The sequence below is a fragment of the Oryx dammah genome, unplaced genomic scaffold, assembly GCF_014754425.2.
Source record: "Oryx dammah isolate SB20612 unplaced genomic scaffold, SCBI_Odam_1.1 HiC_scaffold_25, whole genome shotgun sequence".
Lineage (NCBI taxonomy): Eukaryota > Metazoa > Chordata > Mammalia > Artiodactyla > Bovidae > Oryx > Oryx dammah.
In genome coordinates this window covers 94699444-94713953 of record NW_024070209.1, presented here as the reverse complement: position 1 = coordinate 94713953, position 14510 = coordinate 94699444, and the positions used below count along the sequence as shown (strand labels likewise).

Sequence of the window (14510 nt, the reverse complement as noted above, 5' to 3'; positions counted from 1 at the left end):
TGTCAGAGGAGTTGGTGAAAGTCATGAAACAGTAAAACAGACAGATTCTGGTTTGGGGGTAGATGCTTGAGAAAGCCTAGGGAGCCCCTAGAGTTCTGAAGCCTTGCTTAACAGTTCTCTTCCACATGACTTTGTCATGGGTGGGATCTCCCATGGCGGCTCCCGGCACCTTGTGGCTCAGCTGGTAAAGAATCCGCCCACAATCTGGGAGACCTGGGTTCGATCCCTGGGTTGGGAAGATCCCCTGGAGAAGGGAAAGGCTACCCACTCCAGTATTCTGGCTTGGAGAATTCCATGGACTGTATAGTCCATGGGATTGCAAAGAGTCAGGACTGAGCGACTTTCACTTTCTGAAATGCAAAGAAATCTTAACCTAGGGGAAGAAACAACACAACGTGGAAGAGGGAAGGGGGAGTGGTGGGTGCTGTAGGACTTTGAGGGTGAGAAAAGGATGTGGTCTTAACTCAGGACAGCCCTGGAAGTTCTGGGCAGAGAAGAGACATGATCCAACTTCAGTTTGAAAAAGGTCCTTTTGGCAGCTCTACTGAGAATGGAAGCCAGAGCAAACTGAGGTGATTTATGAGGTGACAATAATGGTCCAGGAGACAGGCAACGGTGGCTCAATGTCCAGCAGATGCCAATAACAGTGGTGGGAAGAGGCTGGGTATTTTGAAGATGTGCTGTGCTTAGTCGCTCAGTCGCGTCCGACTCTTTGTGACCCCATGGACTGTAGCCTGCCAGCCTCCTCTGTCAGTGGGGATTCTCCAGGCAAGAATACTGGAGTGGGTTGCCATGCCCTCCTCCAGGGGATCTTCCCAACTCAGGAACTGAACCAAGGTCTCCCACATTGCAGGCGGAGCCACTTTACCGTCTGAGCCACTGACAGAAGCTATAGAATTTGGGGGTGGGTTGAATGTGGCATGTAAGAGAAATAGGGTAGTCATAGAAGGGGTGAGAGAGGATGAGATGGTTGGATGGTATCATTGACTCAGTGAACATGAGTTTGAGCAAATTCTGGGAGAGAGTGAAGGACAGACGCAGTCCATGGAGTCGAAAAGAATTGGACACAACTGAGCAATTGAACAACAACAACAGTAGATAAAGTTCAGAAAAGCTGTACACAATTATTAACTTTAATAGAACTATAAGCATTTGGAAAATATGATAGCCAAGTCCCTGTGCCCCATTCAACCTCCATTTATGACTAATCCATGCCAAGAATGCCCTCTGCTTTCTCTTCCCCACTTCCCTCCATTTCCTAGAAGCCTACCTCACTGTGATCTGAGACAAAGCTCAATTCAATTCATCCAACAAGTATCCATGTGCTGGGTCTGGAGGTGAGAAAAACCAAACCAGTTGTCAGCTATGCTTCTGATCCTTGGGGAACTTCCAGGTTGAATGTGGAGGCAGATATATAAATTTCATTCTAATTCAATATATTTGGGGTTGGAGAGAGGTTTGATTGCACAGAGATCAACAAGGGGAGGTTTTGTCCCAATTTATTCCAATGCTAAAGATTCATTAACAGAAACCCATAAGAGGGTGAGAGAAGGCTTCCTGGAGGTGACATCTGACAGCAACAAGGGGGCAACCTGGCTTTAAATAGAGCTCTAAGGCGTGGGTGTGCCTTTGTTAATGGTAGTGGAGTGACACTAGGGCACTGATTCACGCTTGCTGCTGGGGGCAAAATGCAACTGTTCAGTCAGAAAGCCTGAGCACTTTGCCTTGTGAAGTCCCCCCTTTAACTTTCAGGGCCAATTTATGTGTTCATTTCAGCTGAGAACATTAATATCAATGATACTGAGCAGTTATGCATCAGGTCATGTGCAAAGAGTTTTACATGTTATCTTCCTGATCTTCCTAAACACTACATTTCACAGGTGAGAAAACTGAGACTCAGGGGAAGGGATTTGCTGAGAGTCAGCTAGCACTAAGCAACAGAGTAAGAATTTGAAACCGGGTCAGGTTCACTAACAAAAGGCCATGAATGCCTTTCCCCCTAAATAACACATGCTGTCATTATAGCTGTCTACCTCACCACTCCCCACCCACCATAGCCTTTAAATTGCTCCAAGGCAGAGGCCATGTTAATTCACCTTCTAAAACCCTCAACCTTCACCCCCTGGACCACCCCAGAACAGTGGCATCCAGCTCGGAGTAGCCCAGACTGGGCAGCCTGCAAAAGTACCGAATGAGTGAATGAACAAATGAGTGGATGAATTCCAGTCTTACTGGTCAAATAGGTTGCCCCTCACCCTAGGGTGAAATTTCCCCACTGCCCTGCGGGAAACAGACCAAATCTCAGTAATTTTCCAGGAGAAACATCAACAACCTCAGATATGAAGATGATACCACTCTAATGGCAGAAAGTGAAGAGGAGCTAAAGAGCCTTTATGATGGCAGTGAAAGAGGAGAGTGAAAAAGCTTGCTTAAAATTCAACAATCAAAAAACAAAGATCATGTCATCCAGTACCATCACTTCATGGCAAATAGATGGGGAAAAAGTGGAAGCAGTGACAGAATTTTATTTTCTTGGGCTCCAAAATGACTGCAGATGGTGAGTGCAGTTATGAAATTAAAAGATGCTTGCTCCTTGCAAGGAAAGCCAAGACAAACCTAGACAGCGTATTAAAAAGCAGAGCACTCACTTTGCCAACAAAGGTCCATATAGTCAAAGCTGTGGTTTTTCCAGTAGTCATGGATGTGAGAGTTGGACCATAAAGACGGCTGAACACCAAAGAATTGATGCTTTTGAACTGTGCTAGAGAAGATGGTTGAGAGTCCCTTGGACAGCAAGAAGATCAAACCAGTCAATCCTAAAGGAAATCAACACTTAATATTCATTGGAAGGACTGATGCTGAAGCTGAAGCTACAATATTTGGCTACCTGATGCCAAGAGCCGACTCACTGGAAAAGGCCCTGATGCTGGGAAAGGTTGAGGGTAGGAGGAGAAGGGGATGACAGAGAATGAGATGGTTGGATTCCCAGATACACATGAGTGAGCAAACTCGAGGGATAGTGAAGCACAGGGAAGAGTGCCGTAACTGCACTTCATGGGGTCGTAAAGAGTCGGATAGGACTTTGCGACTGAACTACAACAAAGTAATTTTCAGCGCGCAGGAGAGACAGGCTCATTGCAGGGCGGGACTCCGGCTCCTCGGGGCGGGGACTCGGCTCCTCCGGGCGGGACTCGGCTCCTCGGGGCGGTGCGGGGGCTGAGTGGGCGGTACCAAAGCGCTCCAGAAGGCGGGGGGTGGGGAGGCTAGGCCCGCGCGGGATAGTAGGGGCGGAGCCAGGGCTCCCCCGCCGCCGCTCTATTGACCACGCCCGCCGCCACCCGGCAGTAGTTGCGGAGGTCAGCCCCGCCCCTTCCTCTTTCCCTCCGAGAAGGCAGCGGAGGCAGACTATACAGCCATGGTGAGTGTGGAAAAATCGGCCGCCATCCGCGTACTGTGGGGCTCAGTGGCCGGGATGGAGGGCGTGTGGCGAGACCTGAGAACCCATCTGCCAGCCTGACCTGTGGGACGCGTTGCGAAGTAGCCTAGCGCCACCTCAGTCTTCTCCCCTCCTCAGGCCCGGGCCCCGAGAGGTATGCGCGCGCTCCCGGGGCCTCCGTCTTTCCGTCTGCGGAATGGGAGTAGGGGACCAGCCTCGCAGCAGGACTGGGCGAGGGCGCGTCTGCTGGGGTCTGGGTTGCCCTGCCCGAGGCGGGTAGTGCTGGGTCTCCAGAGCCCCCTTGGCCCAGGGCAAGGCGCTCGGCCTCGAGGGGCGGATTACGATGCAGGTGGAGGGGAGGTGTTTGACGCAGACTTGCTCTGTCGGGCAGGCCAAGATTAAGGCTCGAGACCTTCGCGGCAAGAAGAAGGAGGAGCTGCTGAAACAGCTGGAAGACCTGAAGGTGGAGCTGTCCCAGCTGCGCGTGGCCAAAGTGACAGGCGGCGCGGCTTCCAAACTCTCGAAGATGTAAGTGAACTGGCGGCCAGAGTACGGGGACACACGTAGGGGACTTTAGAAGTTGGCTTAAAGAGTTGTCCGTTTAACTGCCCTTTCCATGGCTCCGTGGGTCAGAACGTGGCCCCATTTCTATTCAGCCTCTTTAGGTGCCTCTTGCTCACGCCGAGCGCGTGGCGACCAGTTGCCCTTACCTGCTTTTGATCTGTGGTCGTTTTTCCTGGTGTAGCGGCTTGACTGTCTAGAGGAAGAATTAAGTGCCCCCGAAGTCCCATTTTAATGCCTCCTCTGAATGTCTAATTGACCCCATTCCTCCATCTCCCACCAACACTTGAGGTTTTTCCCAAGCCTCTTTCACTTGGTTGAGGCATCCCTTGCACCCTTTCTTTTAGTTGTAGTGTAACTTACTGATTGTATGGGGGTCAAGAATCAAAACTTGAGAAAGGGACATTAGTTTGGAGTTAGTCAGCTGGGGCATAAACTCCACTTCTGCCACATTCTACCTGATGTGCAGATTGGCACACCACCCATGTTTTTCTCCATTCCTATAAAATGGGCCTCCAGTAATTTTCTTACGGTGGTGCATGCTGAATCAAGACGATGTTTACAACCATTTACTGATCAGCCCTCGTTCAGCATGAGGACATGTTTCACTTATCCCCAGCTTTTTCTTATCTTCAGCCTTGTCCCCTCCCAGAGGCCCAGCTTGTGGCATGGTTCCCTCCAGTGAGCTTATTCAGATCCACATGGCTTAGGTCATCTTTGTAGCCCTTAGGATGGCCAGGGATGGAAGGTCTTTCCTGGCTGCCCTTCACTCCCCTCATTAAGCCTCACTGAACACCTCACAGCTCTTGGAAAACACTGTTTGTGCCAGCTGCTTCATGTCCCCTCTCCTTGGATGTTCATGTATTGTTTCTCTTGCCTCCAGAACACCCTCCTGGGCTGGGTTAGGCACCTCCTGGGTGAATGTGGGTGAGCTGATGGGGAATGCTCCTGCCCTGTGACATCTGGGTCAGACCCTGAAATAGGTACCTTGGGGGGTGCTGTGTGTCTTACACATCTTCATTGATTGTCTCTTGTTTTGTAGCCGAGTGGTTCGTAAATCCATTGCCCGTGTACTGACCGTCATTAACCAGACTCAGAAAGAGAACCTCAGGAAATTCTATAAGGTTAGTGGAGAAAGGATAACGGTGCTTGGCTACAGGGAGCAAAATTCCAGCTCTCCCTAGGCCCTAGAGGTGGTATGGTGAGCTCCAGCTGGGGTGCTTGGACTGGGCTTTCTAGAGCCTTCTAGCATATGGCATGCAGACTGCATGCGGCTGCAGTTGTCAAGGAATCAAAAGGTGTGGGAGTCTGGGTAGCGTTGGATTTTGAATAAAACCTCACCAGCTGGGTGAGTTTGGGGAGTCTGTGAGGATTGACTGTTTAAATGTTTTACTTGTCTTGGTGTGTCAGTCACCATCAAGTATCTGGCATTGTCATTTTTCAAATGAGGACCTCAAGACTTGGGTTAAGTTGCCTGGCATCACTGACATGCAATAGATGGAGTGATTGGGCTTAGATTCCAACCCACAGGGTGGGGGTGGATTGAGTGCTTCCGGGAGATTGCCACATGTGCCTGTCCCTCACAGCCTAGAGTTTTTACAACTGTTTTCTGGGGCTTGTGCCTAAAACTAGTATTAAACTATGAAGCTGAACCAGTGAGAGATTTTATAGAAAGCATACGCACACATGCCTTCCCTGAGAGCTCAGTTAGTAAAGAATCCGCCTGCAATGCAGGAGACCCTGATTCAATTCCTGAGTCCTGAAGATCAGCTAGAGAAGGGATAGGCTACCCAATCCAGTATTCTTGGGCTTCCCTGTGGCTCAGCTGGTAAAGAATCTGCCTGCAATGCAGGAGACCTGGGTTCAATCCCTGGGTTGGGAAGATCCCCTGGAGAAGGGACAGGCTACCCATTCCAGTATTCTGGCCTGGAGAATTCCATGAACTGTATAGTCCATGGGGTCGCAAAGAGTTGGACCCAACTGAGCAACTTTCACTTCATGCACACATGTGGTTTACTACAAGGAAATGACTTGTTTGAGGAGGAGGTGCCCTCTGTCCGGAAGAGAGGATCCTGAGCAAGCAGAGCTAAAGATTTGGTTGAAGCTGCTGCCCTCAGGTGGGATTTCTTGGAGAAAGCTGCCATTAAGGCCTTTCCAAAGCAGGCCCACCCAGATTATTCTATAATCTCTTAAAGATTACTGATTAGGGGGCTTTGACTGCAAAATGGCTTCACATCAACACCCAATTAGTGTTTGAATGACTGGAGGGTTTGACATGTCAAAGTTGCCACTGTGTGCTAGGCTTGCTGCCATCCCTGGACATGTGTACATTTGTGTGTGGTGGGGGGAGGCGGGTTCTGAGATTTGGGTCTGGAACGTTTATCAGGCTCTGAGGGAACCATGTAGAGGTATGGCCTGGAAGAACTGCCTCCATGACCATCCAGTGAGTACACTCCACATACAAGCCAGGCAGGGCTCCAGGAGGAAGAGATGAGGTCTCTGTATCAGCACTTTTTGATACATTAACCTCTGGCCCCCTGTGCCTGTGACGTGGTTATAGTGACTGGAGGATTTAAACAGTGTGTGTGGCTATGGCTACTTTCTTGGACAAGCAGAGCTTTAGGTGCTTAGCAGATTGAAAGCAGGAAGCCCTGACCTGTATCAGCTGGTATGAGGGGTGTGGATGGGCAGACTTCCAGGTTTTCCTCAGAGCTTGCCCTCATCTCCTGTGTAGCTTTTTCCCTGCAGTTCTCTGCCCCAAGGCTATTCATATCCTGAACCCCATTAACTCAAACCCACCTGCCCTGTGCCTACCCCTCCAGGCTGTTGGCAATTCCCAGCCTGAGCTGTCACTCTCCAGGGCTTTTATGCCCACTCTGGCTTCTTGCTTTCAAGGCTGTTGTCAGTCGTGAGGTGAAACCTTCCACAATCTCTTTCTGGGCTGGGAACTCCTTGAGCAGGGAGCAGGTCTCATTTGTGGCTAAGCCAGCACGCAGGACAGTGCTTCAGATGAAAGAGGCCCCAAGGGGCCTTTGCAGAACAAAGGGGACCATCAGAGCTGCCTTAGCCTAGACTGAGAGGGGAGGGAGTGGAGTGAGAGCAGAGATGGAGAGATGACCCATCTCCTATTAAAGACCTGCGAACAGGAGCCGAGGTGGGGAACTTTGCCCCTCGTAGCAGGATGGCCTTGGCCAAGCCAGATCTCCTTAGATGCAAGTGTTCAGTGTTACTGTCACCACAGGTACCTAGCAGACATCTCCCCAACACACATTTTGCTCAAGTCACTTCCTGGCACCTCAGTTCCAACCTCTGGGGCTTCCTTAGGTATTGCAGTAGCTCCCAAACCCTGGTCCTCAGGTTCCCCTTGCTTTTCCTCACCCAGGGCAAGAAGTACAAGCCCCTGGATCTGCGGCCCAAGAAAACACGTGCCATGCGCCGCCGGCTCAACAAGCATGAAGAGAACCTGAAGACCAAGAAGCAGCAGCGGAAGGAGCGGCTGTACCCCCTCCGGAAGTACGCAGTTAAGGCTTGAGTATCCAGCTGTCAATAAAACAGACCACTGGCTGGCGTTGCTTTGTGTTTATAGGGGCTTCAGTTGTTGGGGAAGTGGCTATGGTTACCAGGTGCCTGATGGATTCCAGCAGGCTTGCTGCCCTGGCCATAGGGATCTGTTGGGTGCTCTATTAGCACTTTGGGCCTGTGACCCCTGGGCGTGGAGAGGCAGGGGTAGAAGGTGTGAGGGCTGTAGATGGTGATGTTCTGTTTGAGCAAGTCAAGGTGATCTGTGGTGGACTTGACATTTTGTCTAATCAACAGCTCCAGACACTAAGAGTTTCCCATCTGGCATAAAGGCACAGGCATGGGCCACGTTCAGAACCCCCTGCCAAAAGCATAATGTTGGGCTCTGGGGGTGCAGGCCTCCCCAGCAGACCTTCCACTGCACCCTTGTTTGCTTCGGCCATGGACCTTACCTTCAGAGTCTCAGTGCACTTTCCTGTGTTGCAGTCCCAGACTTTGACCTGGAAGTAAAAAGGTGAAGGGTAGGGAAGTCTTACAGGCTGGTGTCTTTGACAAAATTTTGTTGTCCGTGAGGTATGTTTAACAAGGGCTGCATAATACACAGACATTCGGTGCAGTATTTTCTTTGCCCTGAAGTTGAGTCAGAAATGTCAGCAGCACTAATATTTGGGCCAGTGCAGACATGAGTGCCAGGCATTAGGTACAGAAGTGGTTGGTATCTGGGTTCTACCCCTGGTAGCCTACTGAGGGCAGATAGGGAAGTGGACATTTCTGGACCTTCTCAGGGCTCTGGGAGGGTGTGCGGTAGGGGTTGGCAGAAAGGAAGGCCTGGAGGGGTTACCATGCGGGAGTAGCCAGCGCTGGCCAGCTGCTGCCCATCAGGGGAGAAAGCTATGCTCTTCACCCAGGTCATGTGGCCCTTGAGCTGGATGAGCAGGCTTCGGGTTGAGGGCTTCCAGATGTGAATGGTCTTGTCCCAGGAGCCAGATGCCTGGACAGCAGACAGCTCTAAGCATACAGGTTTGGGGACTGCATCCTCTGCCCCCTAAGTGGCCCATGACCCTCAGAGTTATAGGCAGCCACCCTGGAACTCAGGCAGCCCAGCTCACCAGTAGGCCAGATGGTGAGTAGCACAGGCAGCTGATGTTGCCTCTGTGACCCTCCAGCTCCTGGTGGAAGATCCCAGGGGTCCCTGCCCGGAGGTCCCACATGCGGATGGTAGAATCCCAGGAGCCAGTGGCCTGCAGACAGCTGCCCTGAGTGTGGAGCCTGCTTCCTCAGCTGGCCACGCCCACAGGAAGCAGGCACCATCTCACCTGCAGAATCCCCATTTTAGGGAGGGGACAGGCTCAGAAAAGCTAAGTCAAGTTGTGGGATTTTAACCACTCTGGCCCAAGTGGGGAAATGGGGCTGGGCTCCCAGTTGCCTCATCTTGTTGGGGCTGGGGCAGAGATGGCTCACCAGGCAGTCTGAGCTGGGTGCGAAGTCACTGCTCTGGACAGAGTCTCGGTGTCCCACAAAGTGACGCAGCACCTGGCCTGACTGGAGGAGAGAGCCCTGAGCTTCCGAGAGCTCCACGGATGGGTCAGACCCTGTGCAGGCCTGCCTGGGTAGTGTCATGCCGTATAGGGGTTGGAGGGGCTTCGAAGGCCTTGACAGAAGAGGGGGGACTTCATGGCAGAGGAGGTACAAGGGTGGTTGGCAGGGGATCTGGGGAGGTGGCTGCAGCTAGATGCAAGGGAGTGGAACACCAGGTGTGCACATGGGCAGTGGCAAAAATGGAATAACCTTTCCCAATTGGGAAAGGGTGACCAGTGTGAAGGGCCTCTCGGGATCCCAGGCCTCACTGGCTGCCCCTCCACATACCTGCACCTCCCAAAGCATCACCCTCTTGTCCCAGCCACCGGAGGCCAGCTGCTTTGAGTCATGGCTGAAGCTGACAGTCTCCACACTCCGCTGGTGACCTGTAGACACCCGCCAAGTGTCGAGGAGAGGCGAGGTGGCACAGGACACAGCAAGGTCTGAAAGGGAACCCAGGCCTGACTGCTTGGCTCCCAGTCTCCTCCCAGCCCACTTACCCTTTAGGACCTGCAGACACTTGGCATCCGCGGCATCCCACAGGCGGATGGTGTGGTCACAGGAGGTGCTGGCAAAGAGGCGGCCATCAGGGGAGAAGCGGCAGAACCTCACGGGGCCTGGGGAGGGCAGACATGGTCAAGGAATAGGGCACTACCCTCCACCTCCAGCCCTTGCAGTCTAAACCCCTGCTGATTTCTTCAGTTGCACTGCCTGCCTCCCTTCACCCTTCTAACCCTTATCTTCCAACCAGCTGGAAAATTCCTGGGCTTCCATGCCTTTGGCCTTTAATGGCAAACTTGATTTGCCCATCTGGAAGAACGAATAAAAGCACCTCCCAGAAACTCCTTTCAGCCCAGCCTAGGTTCTACATTATCCTCTGAGCTCCCCAGCCCCTGGACTTTGCCTAGTATAACATGAACCAATTTGCCCTATAACTATCAGATTTTCCTTGTCTTTATAATTTACTGAGTTATTGGGAGCCAGGCACTTTGCATTAATCTCATTCTATAGGATAGTGACTATTATCCCCATTCTAAAGAAATAAGAGGCACAGAGAAAGTGACAAGACTTGTCTTCGATCACAGTCCAAAAAGTGGGTTAAACATGAATGTAGAGGATGTTATGCCAAGTGAAGTCAGCAAAAGAAATATTGTATGATTCCACTTACACCAGGTACTTAAACTGGAGACAGAAGGCAGAACAGCGGTTGCCAGGGGCTGAGGAAGGGAGAAATGAGTTTGAGGGGTACAGAGTTGTGGAGACCAGTTGCACAAGAAAGTGAACATAACGCTGCTGAGCTGTATACTTAATAATGGCTGAGACAGTGGCTGACTTGAGCTTTTGGGCTCCAAAATCACTGCAGAAAGTGATTGCAGCCATGAAATTAAAAGACACTTACACCTTGGAAGAAAAGTTATAACCAACCTAGACAGCATATTCAAAAGCAGAGACATTACTTTGCCAACAAAGGTCGGTATAGTCAAGGCTATGGTTTTTCCAGTGGTCCTGTGTGGATATGAGAGTTGGACTATAAAGAAAGCTGAGCACCAAAAAACTGATGCTTTTGAACTGTGGTGTTGGAGAAGACTCTTGAGAGTCCCTTGGACTGCAAGGAGATCCAACCAGTCCATCCTAAAGGAGATCAGTCCTGGGTATTCATTGGAAGGACTGATGTTGAAGCTGAAACTCCAATACTTTGGCCACCTGATGCAAAGAGCTGACTCACTGGAGAAGACCCTGATGCTGGGAAAGATTGAGGGCAGGAGGAGAAGGGGACAACAGAGGATGAGATTGTTGGGTGGCATCACCGACTCAATGGACATGGGTTTGGGTGGACTCTGGCAGTTGGTGATGGACAGGGAGGCCTGGCATGCTGCGGTTCATGGGGTCACAAAGAGTCGGACACGACTGAGCGACTGAACTGGACTGAATGTGGTATTACCTAGATTTAAGTGGTAGGATTTGAGTCTAGGTCTGTCAGTCAGGCTCGGACCCAAGGGACCAGGTCCCATCTCCTTGCCCTCCCACCCTAGCCCTATTGATGCTTCTTGCTGGGACGCCCAGCTCAAAAGCTGGTAGACTCTGCGGAATGCAGAACAGGTCAATGGGCCTCAGTCTCCCCATCTGGGCTGAAGAGCCTCACCTTTGTGGCCACGCAGTCTCCACAGCAGCTTCCCACTCTGGGTCTCCCAGCCATATACACAGCCGTCCTCGGAGGCCGTGAGCAGCCTCTGGCCGTCGGGAGAGAAGGCAGAAGAGTTGACCTGGAAGGAAAGTACAAAAGGCCTATCCTGGGGCAAGAAACACTTTCTGCTCATGCCTAACTCCAGACTCCTGAGCCAGCGCTAAACACTGCCCCAAGAGCCTGGGTCGGAGCTTGGACTTCAGGCCTCTCAACAGCCAGAACCCAGGAACCACTCTGCAGTAGAGTCAAGAGCTTGGAGCCTTCTCTGCTGTCTTGTAAAACCAGAGCCTGAGGCTCAGAGCTAGCCTTCTTTAGAAGCCAAGATCCCGTTTTAGAACTGGAGTCCAGAACTAGCTTAAAATCTGCTCTATGCCCTGAGTTCCCTCTTAAGCCAGAGTCCAGAGAACACTGGAATCAGCCAGGAGTTTGAACCCTCTCTGGAACCACAGCTTAGAATTCTAGACCCCATTCCGCAACTGGAGCTCGGGAAACACTCGAGCTCCCGAACCACGCAGAACCAGAAACTACTAGAAAGCCAAGAAGCCCAAGGTCTGTCTGGGAAAAGGTCGACAGAACCTCACCTCCCCGCGGTGCCGGCCGAAGAATTTCACTCTCCCCACGGCCAGCTTCCCTCGGGGCCTGCTGTTCATGGACCTGAGGCCACCCGCCCTGGCGGGCTCCCTCCTAGGCGGGCGCTGGTCCGGCCTGCGGGCCTGACTTAGGACAAGGTGGAGGGGAAAGGGGAAACTGTGTACAAGCAGTCTCCATGGCAATCGGGGCGGGGCACGCAGCCGCTCGGGGTCTCTGGGAAGCCATGAGAAGAGAGTCTGGGAGAGACTGTTCTCAGCCCGGGGGAAGTGGGACAGCAGCAGGCTGGACCAAGGATGGTTCCAAGAAGGAACTTCCGTGCCCTAACCGCTGGCAGTCGGACCTTGGGCAGCTCTGGCCGCGGGGCGGGATGGCGCCCGGCGGCCGCTAGAGGGCACACCAGCACCACATACCGCGTCAGCCTCTGGGGCTGCACCGAACCCAGGCACAGTGCTAAGGGCACACAAGCCTCTTGGAGAGGATCCTGTTTCCCCATCTGCCCAATAGGGAGTCCCATCCCTGCCCCCCAGGGATCCAGGCATGACACAAGATAGGTGCCCATGAGGGCCCACTCTGGACCAAAGACCCTTTTCCTCCAGGAGTGGCCAGTACCGGGGCTGAAATGCTCCCATGTAACCGCTGGAAACGATATGATATTTAGATATTCATCTCGGCCCTCCAGGATGTGGAGAGCCAGAGGCAGTATGCAAAGCACAGGACATTAAAAAGTGAAGTCTCTGATAACATTCCTAGCAGCACGAAGTGTTCCATCTGAGGACGTGGAGGGAGGCCCCAGGAGTTGTCAAGGTCCTTGTTGGATAGCTCAGCTGAAACCAGAAAGAACAGGACTTGGTTTCAATGTGCATTTTTCAGATGAGGAAACTGAGGCTCCAGGAGGTGGGGGGGACTTGCTCAAGGTCACTCAGCCAATAGGAAAGGAATTGGGACCTCATCTCATGTCTCTCTGACCCTGAGGCCTATATTAGGACCACCTGCCATGAACTCCAGTGGCCTCACAGCAGATGAAGCATCTGACTCCTGGTACATCTGGGAAACTGGCCTTGGGGGGACAAACTTGGTCCAGTCATCCAGCATTTCCATGGCAGAGCTGGGAGCAGAACCCAGCCCTCTCCCCACGGTTGGACAGGGGTGGGACTAAGATACCCCACTCTCCCACTTTCCAGTGGCTCCCTGAGGGTGAGGCTGGGGCAGCTGGGCTTTGGGAGTTTCAAACTCAAGTGAAGTGTTCCCAGTGGTGATTCACACCCCTCCCCCCAGACCTCTTTGCCAGAAATTCTTCTCACGGAGATCTGCTGTTCTCCTGCTCTATTTTAGGTCCTAGACAGTCAGGCGGACAGGGGGGCAACAATGGTGGCTCTGAGGCTACTCCACCCCCACTCGAGGACCCAGGTCAGTGAGTTGGCTCCCCAGGGACTCATCTGATCCCATAGGGCCACCTCTGCGCCAGCCCTGCCCCAGCTCCGGACTTGGGTCCTGGACGCGGCTCCCCTATCACTGATTCCCCAGACCCTCTCCTACCTCTCTCTGCTTAGGCACCCTGCAGCCCACGCCGTAGCCACCTAGTTGCTCCTGCTTTACCCGAAGTACCCAGAACCACACATTCCTGAGCTCAGCCCATCACTCCCAGAGCTCTCTGGATAGACCTTGTCCACCAGGCCCCGCAACCACTCAGCCTGTAGCAGTGTGGCTGGGGTTAAAACATTTCTGCTTAACCCAGGAGTCTGTGGTTGGAATCACCCACAGAGAATTCCAGGGCCCTTGGACCAAGCATCATGTTCACCTCTCCTGCTTCATTCTGCCCCTGTTCCCTGACCCCCTGGCCCATCTAACTCCCTGAACTTATCCACAAGGGGCCCTTCTCCTTCCCTGCATCCCACTGTAGGCCTGTGCACACGGGGTTTCCCACCCCCTTGGCCTGATACTTACCTTGGGATCATTGCTTCCCCTGGATGGACATCCTTTGCCCAGCTCCCAGACTAAGTCAGAGCTCCTGCCCCAAAGATGGGGCACTAAAGCCATGATTCTGGGTTAAATCCAGGTTCCACCAGCTACTAGCTCTGCAACCTTGGGTAAGCTAACTGGTCACTCGGTGCCTTGGTTTCCTCATCTGTAAAATGGGAGTGCTGACAGTGGTTGCCTTGTTGGGAGTTGGTGACACGGTACCTGTTAAGGGTGCCTGGTGTGCAGAAGGTGCTCAGAGAAGGGGAGGGGGACTTGATATCCATCTTTGTCACTTTAGCTTCAGATGCTTTAGGCTAAAGCTCCGAATGCCCTTTGTCACGCTCCCAATGCCCTCAGTCATCACCTGAAGGGCCCACAGCCCAGGTACACCTCATGATATAGGGGAGACCTTGTAATCAGGAGCTGTCTGGCTTCATGCGCAGCAGGGGCTGAAGGTATGGCAAACCCTGGGTTTGGGCAGGGGCTGAACGTGCAGGATGTGGTCTGTGGCAGCATGGGAAAGGAGCGGGCATGAGGGGGTCACAGTTATGGTGGCAGCGGGAGTGTTTCATATTTCACTGGCTCAGTGGGATTGAATAACTCAGAATCTAGCCTCTCCAGGAGAGTCTTGGGGGCCACTTTCCACCCTTTGGCTGTCTCTTCCTTCTCTGAGAGCCTGCC

General features: G+C 52.6%; 2 protein-coding genes across 2 annotated transcripts; one reads left to right on the top strand and one right to left on the bottom strand.

Moving 5' to 3' along the window:
• Positions 1–3234: 3234 nt before the first annotated feature.
• RPL35 (ribosomal protein L35) lies at positions 3235–7580 on the top strand. The gene is made up of 4 exons (XM_040225108.1): positions 3235–3418; positions 3828–3964; positions 5040–5121; positions 7380–7580. The coding sequence occupies exons 1-4, from the start codon at positions 3416–3418 to the stop codon at positions 7527–7529; spliced, it is 372 nt and encodes a 123-aa protein (XP_040081042.1). The 5' UTR covers positions 3235–3415; the 3' UTR covers positions 7530–7580.
• WDR38 (WD repeat domain 38) lies at positions 7378–12043 on the bottom strand. Its single transcript, XM_040225107.1, has 9 exons — positions 11861–12043; positions 11238–11358; positions 9595–9711; positions 9383–9480; positions 8978–9058; positions 8626–8757; positions 8358–8507; positions 7969–8016; positions 7378–7877 (listed from the first exon to the last, which is right to left on the bottom strand). Exons 1-9 carry the CDS (start codon positions 11927–11929, stop codon positions 7803–7805), a joined length of 891 nt encoding a protein of 296 aa, XP_040081041.1. The 5' UTR covers positions 11930–12043; the 3' UTR covers positions 7378–7802.
• Positions 12044–14510: the final 2467 nt, after the last annotated feature.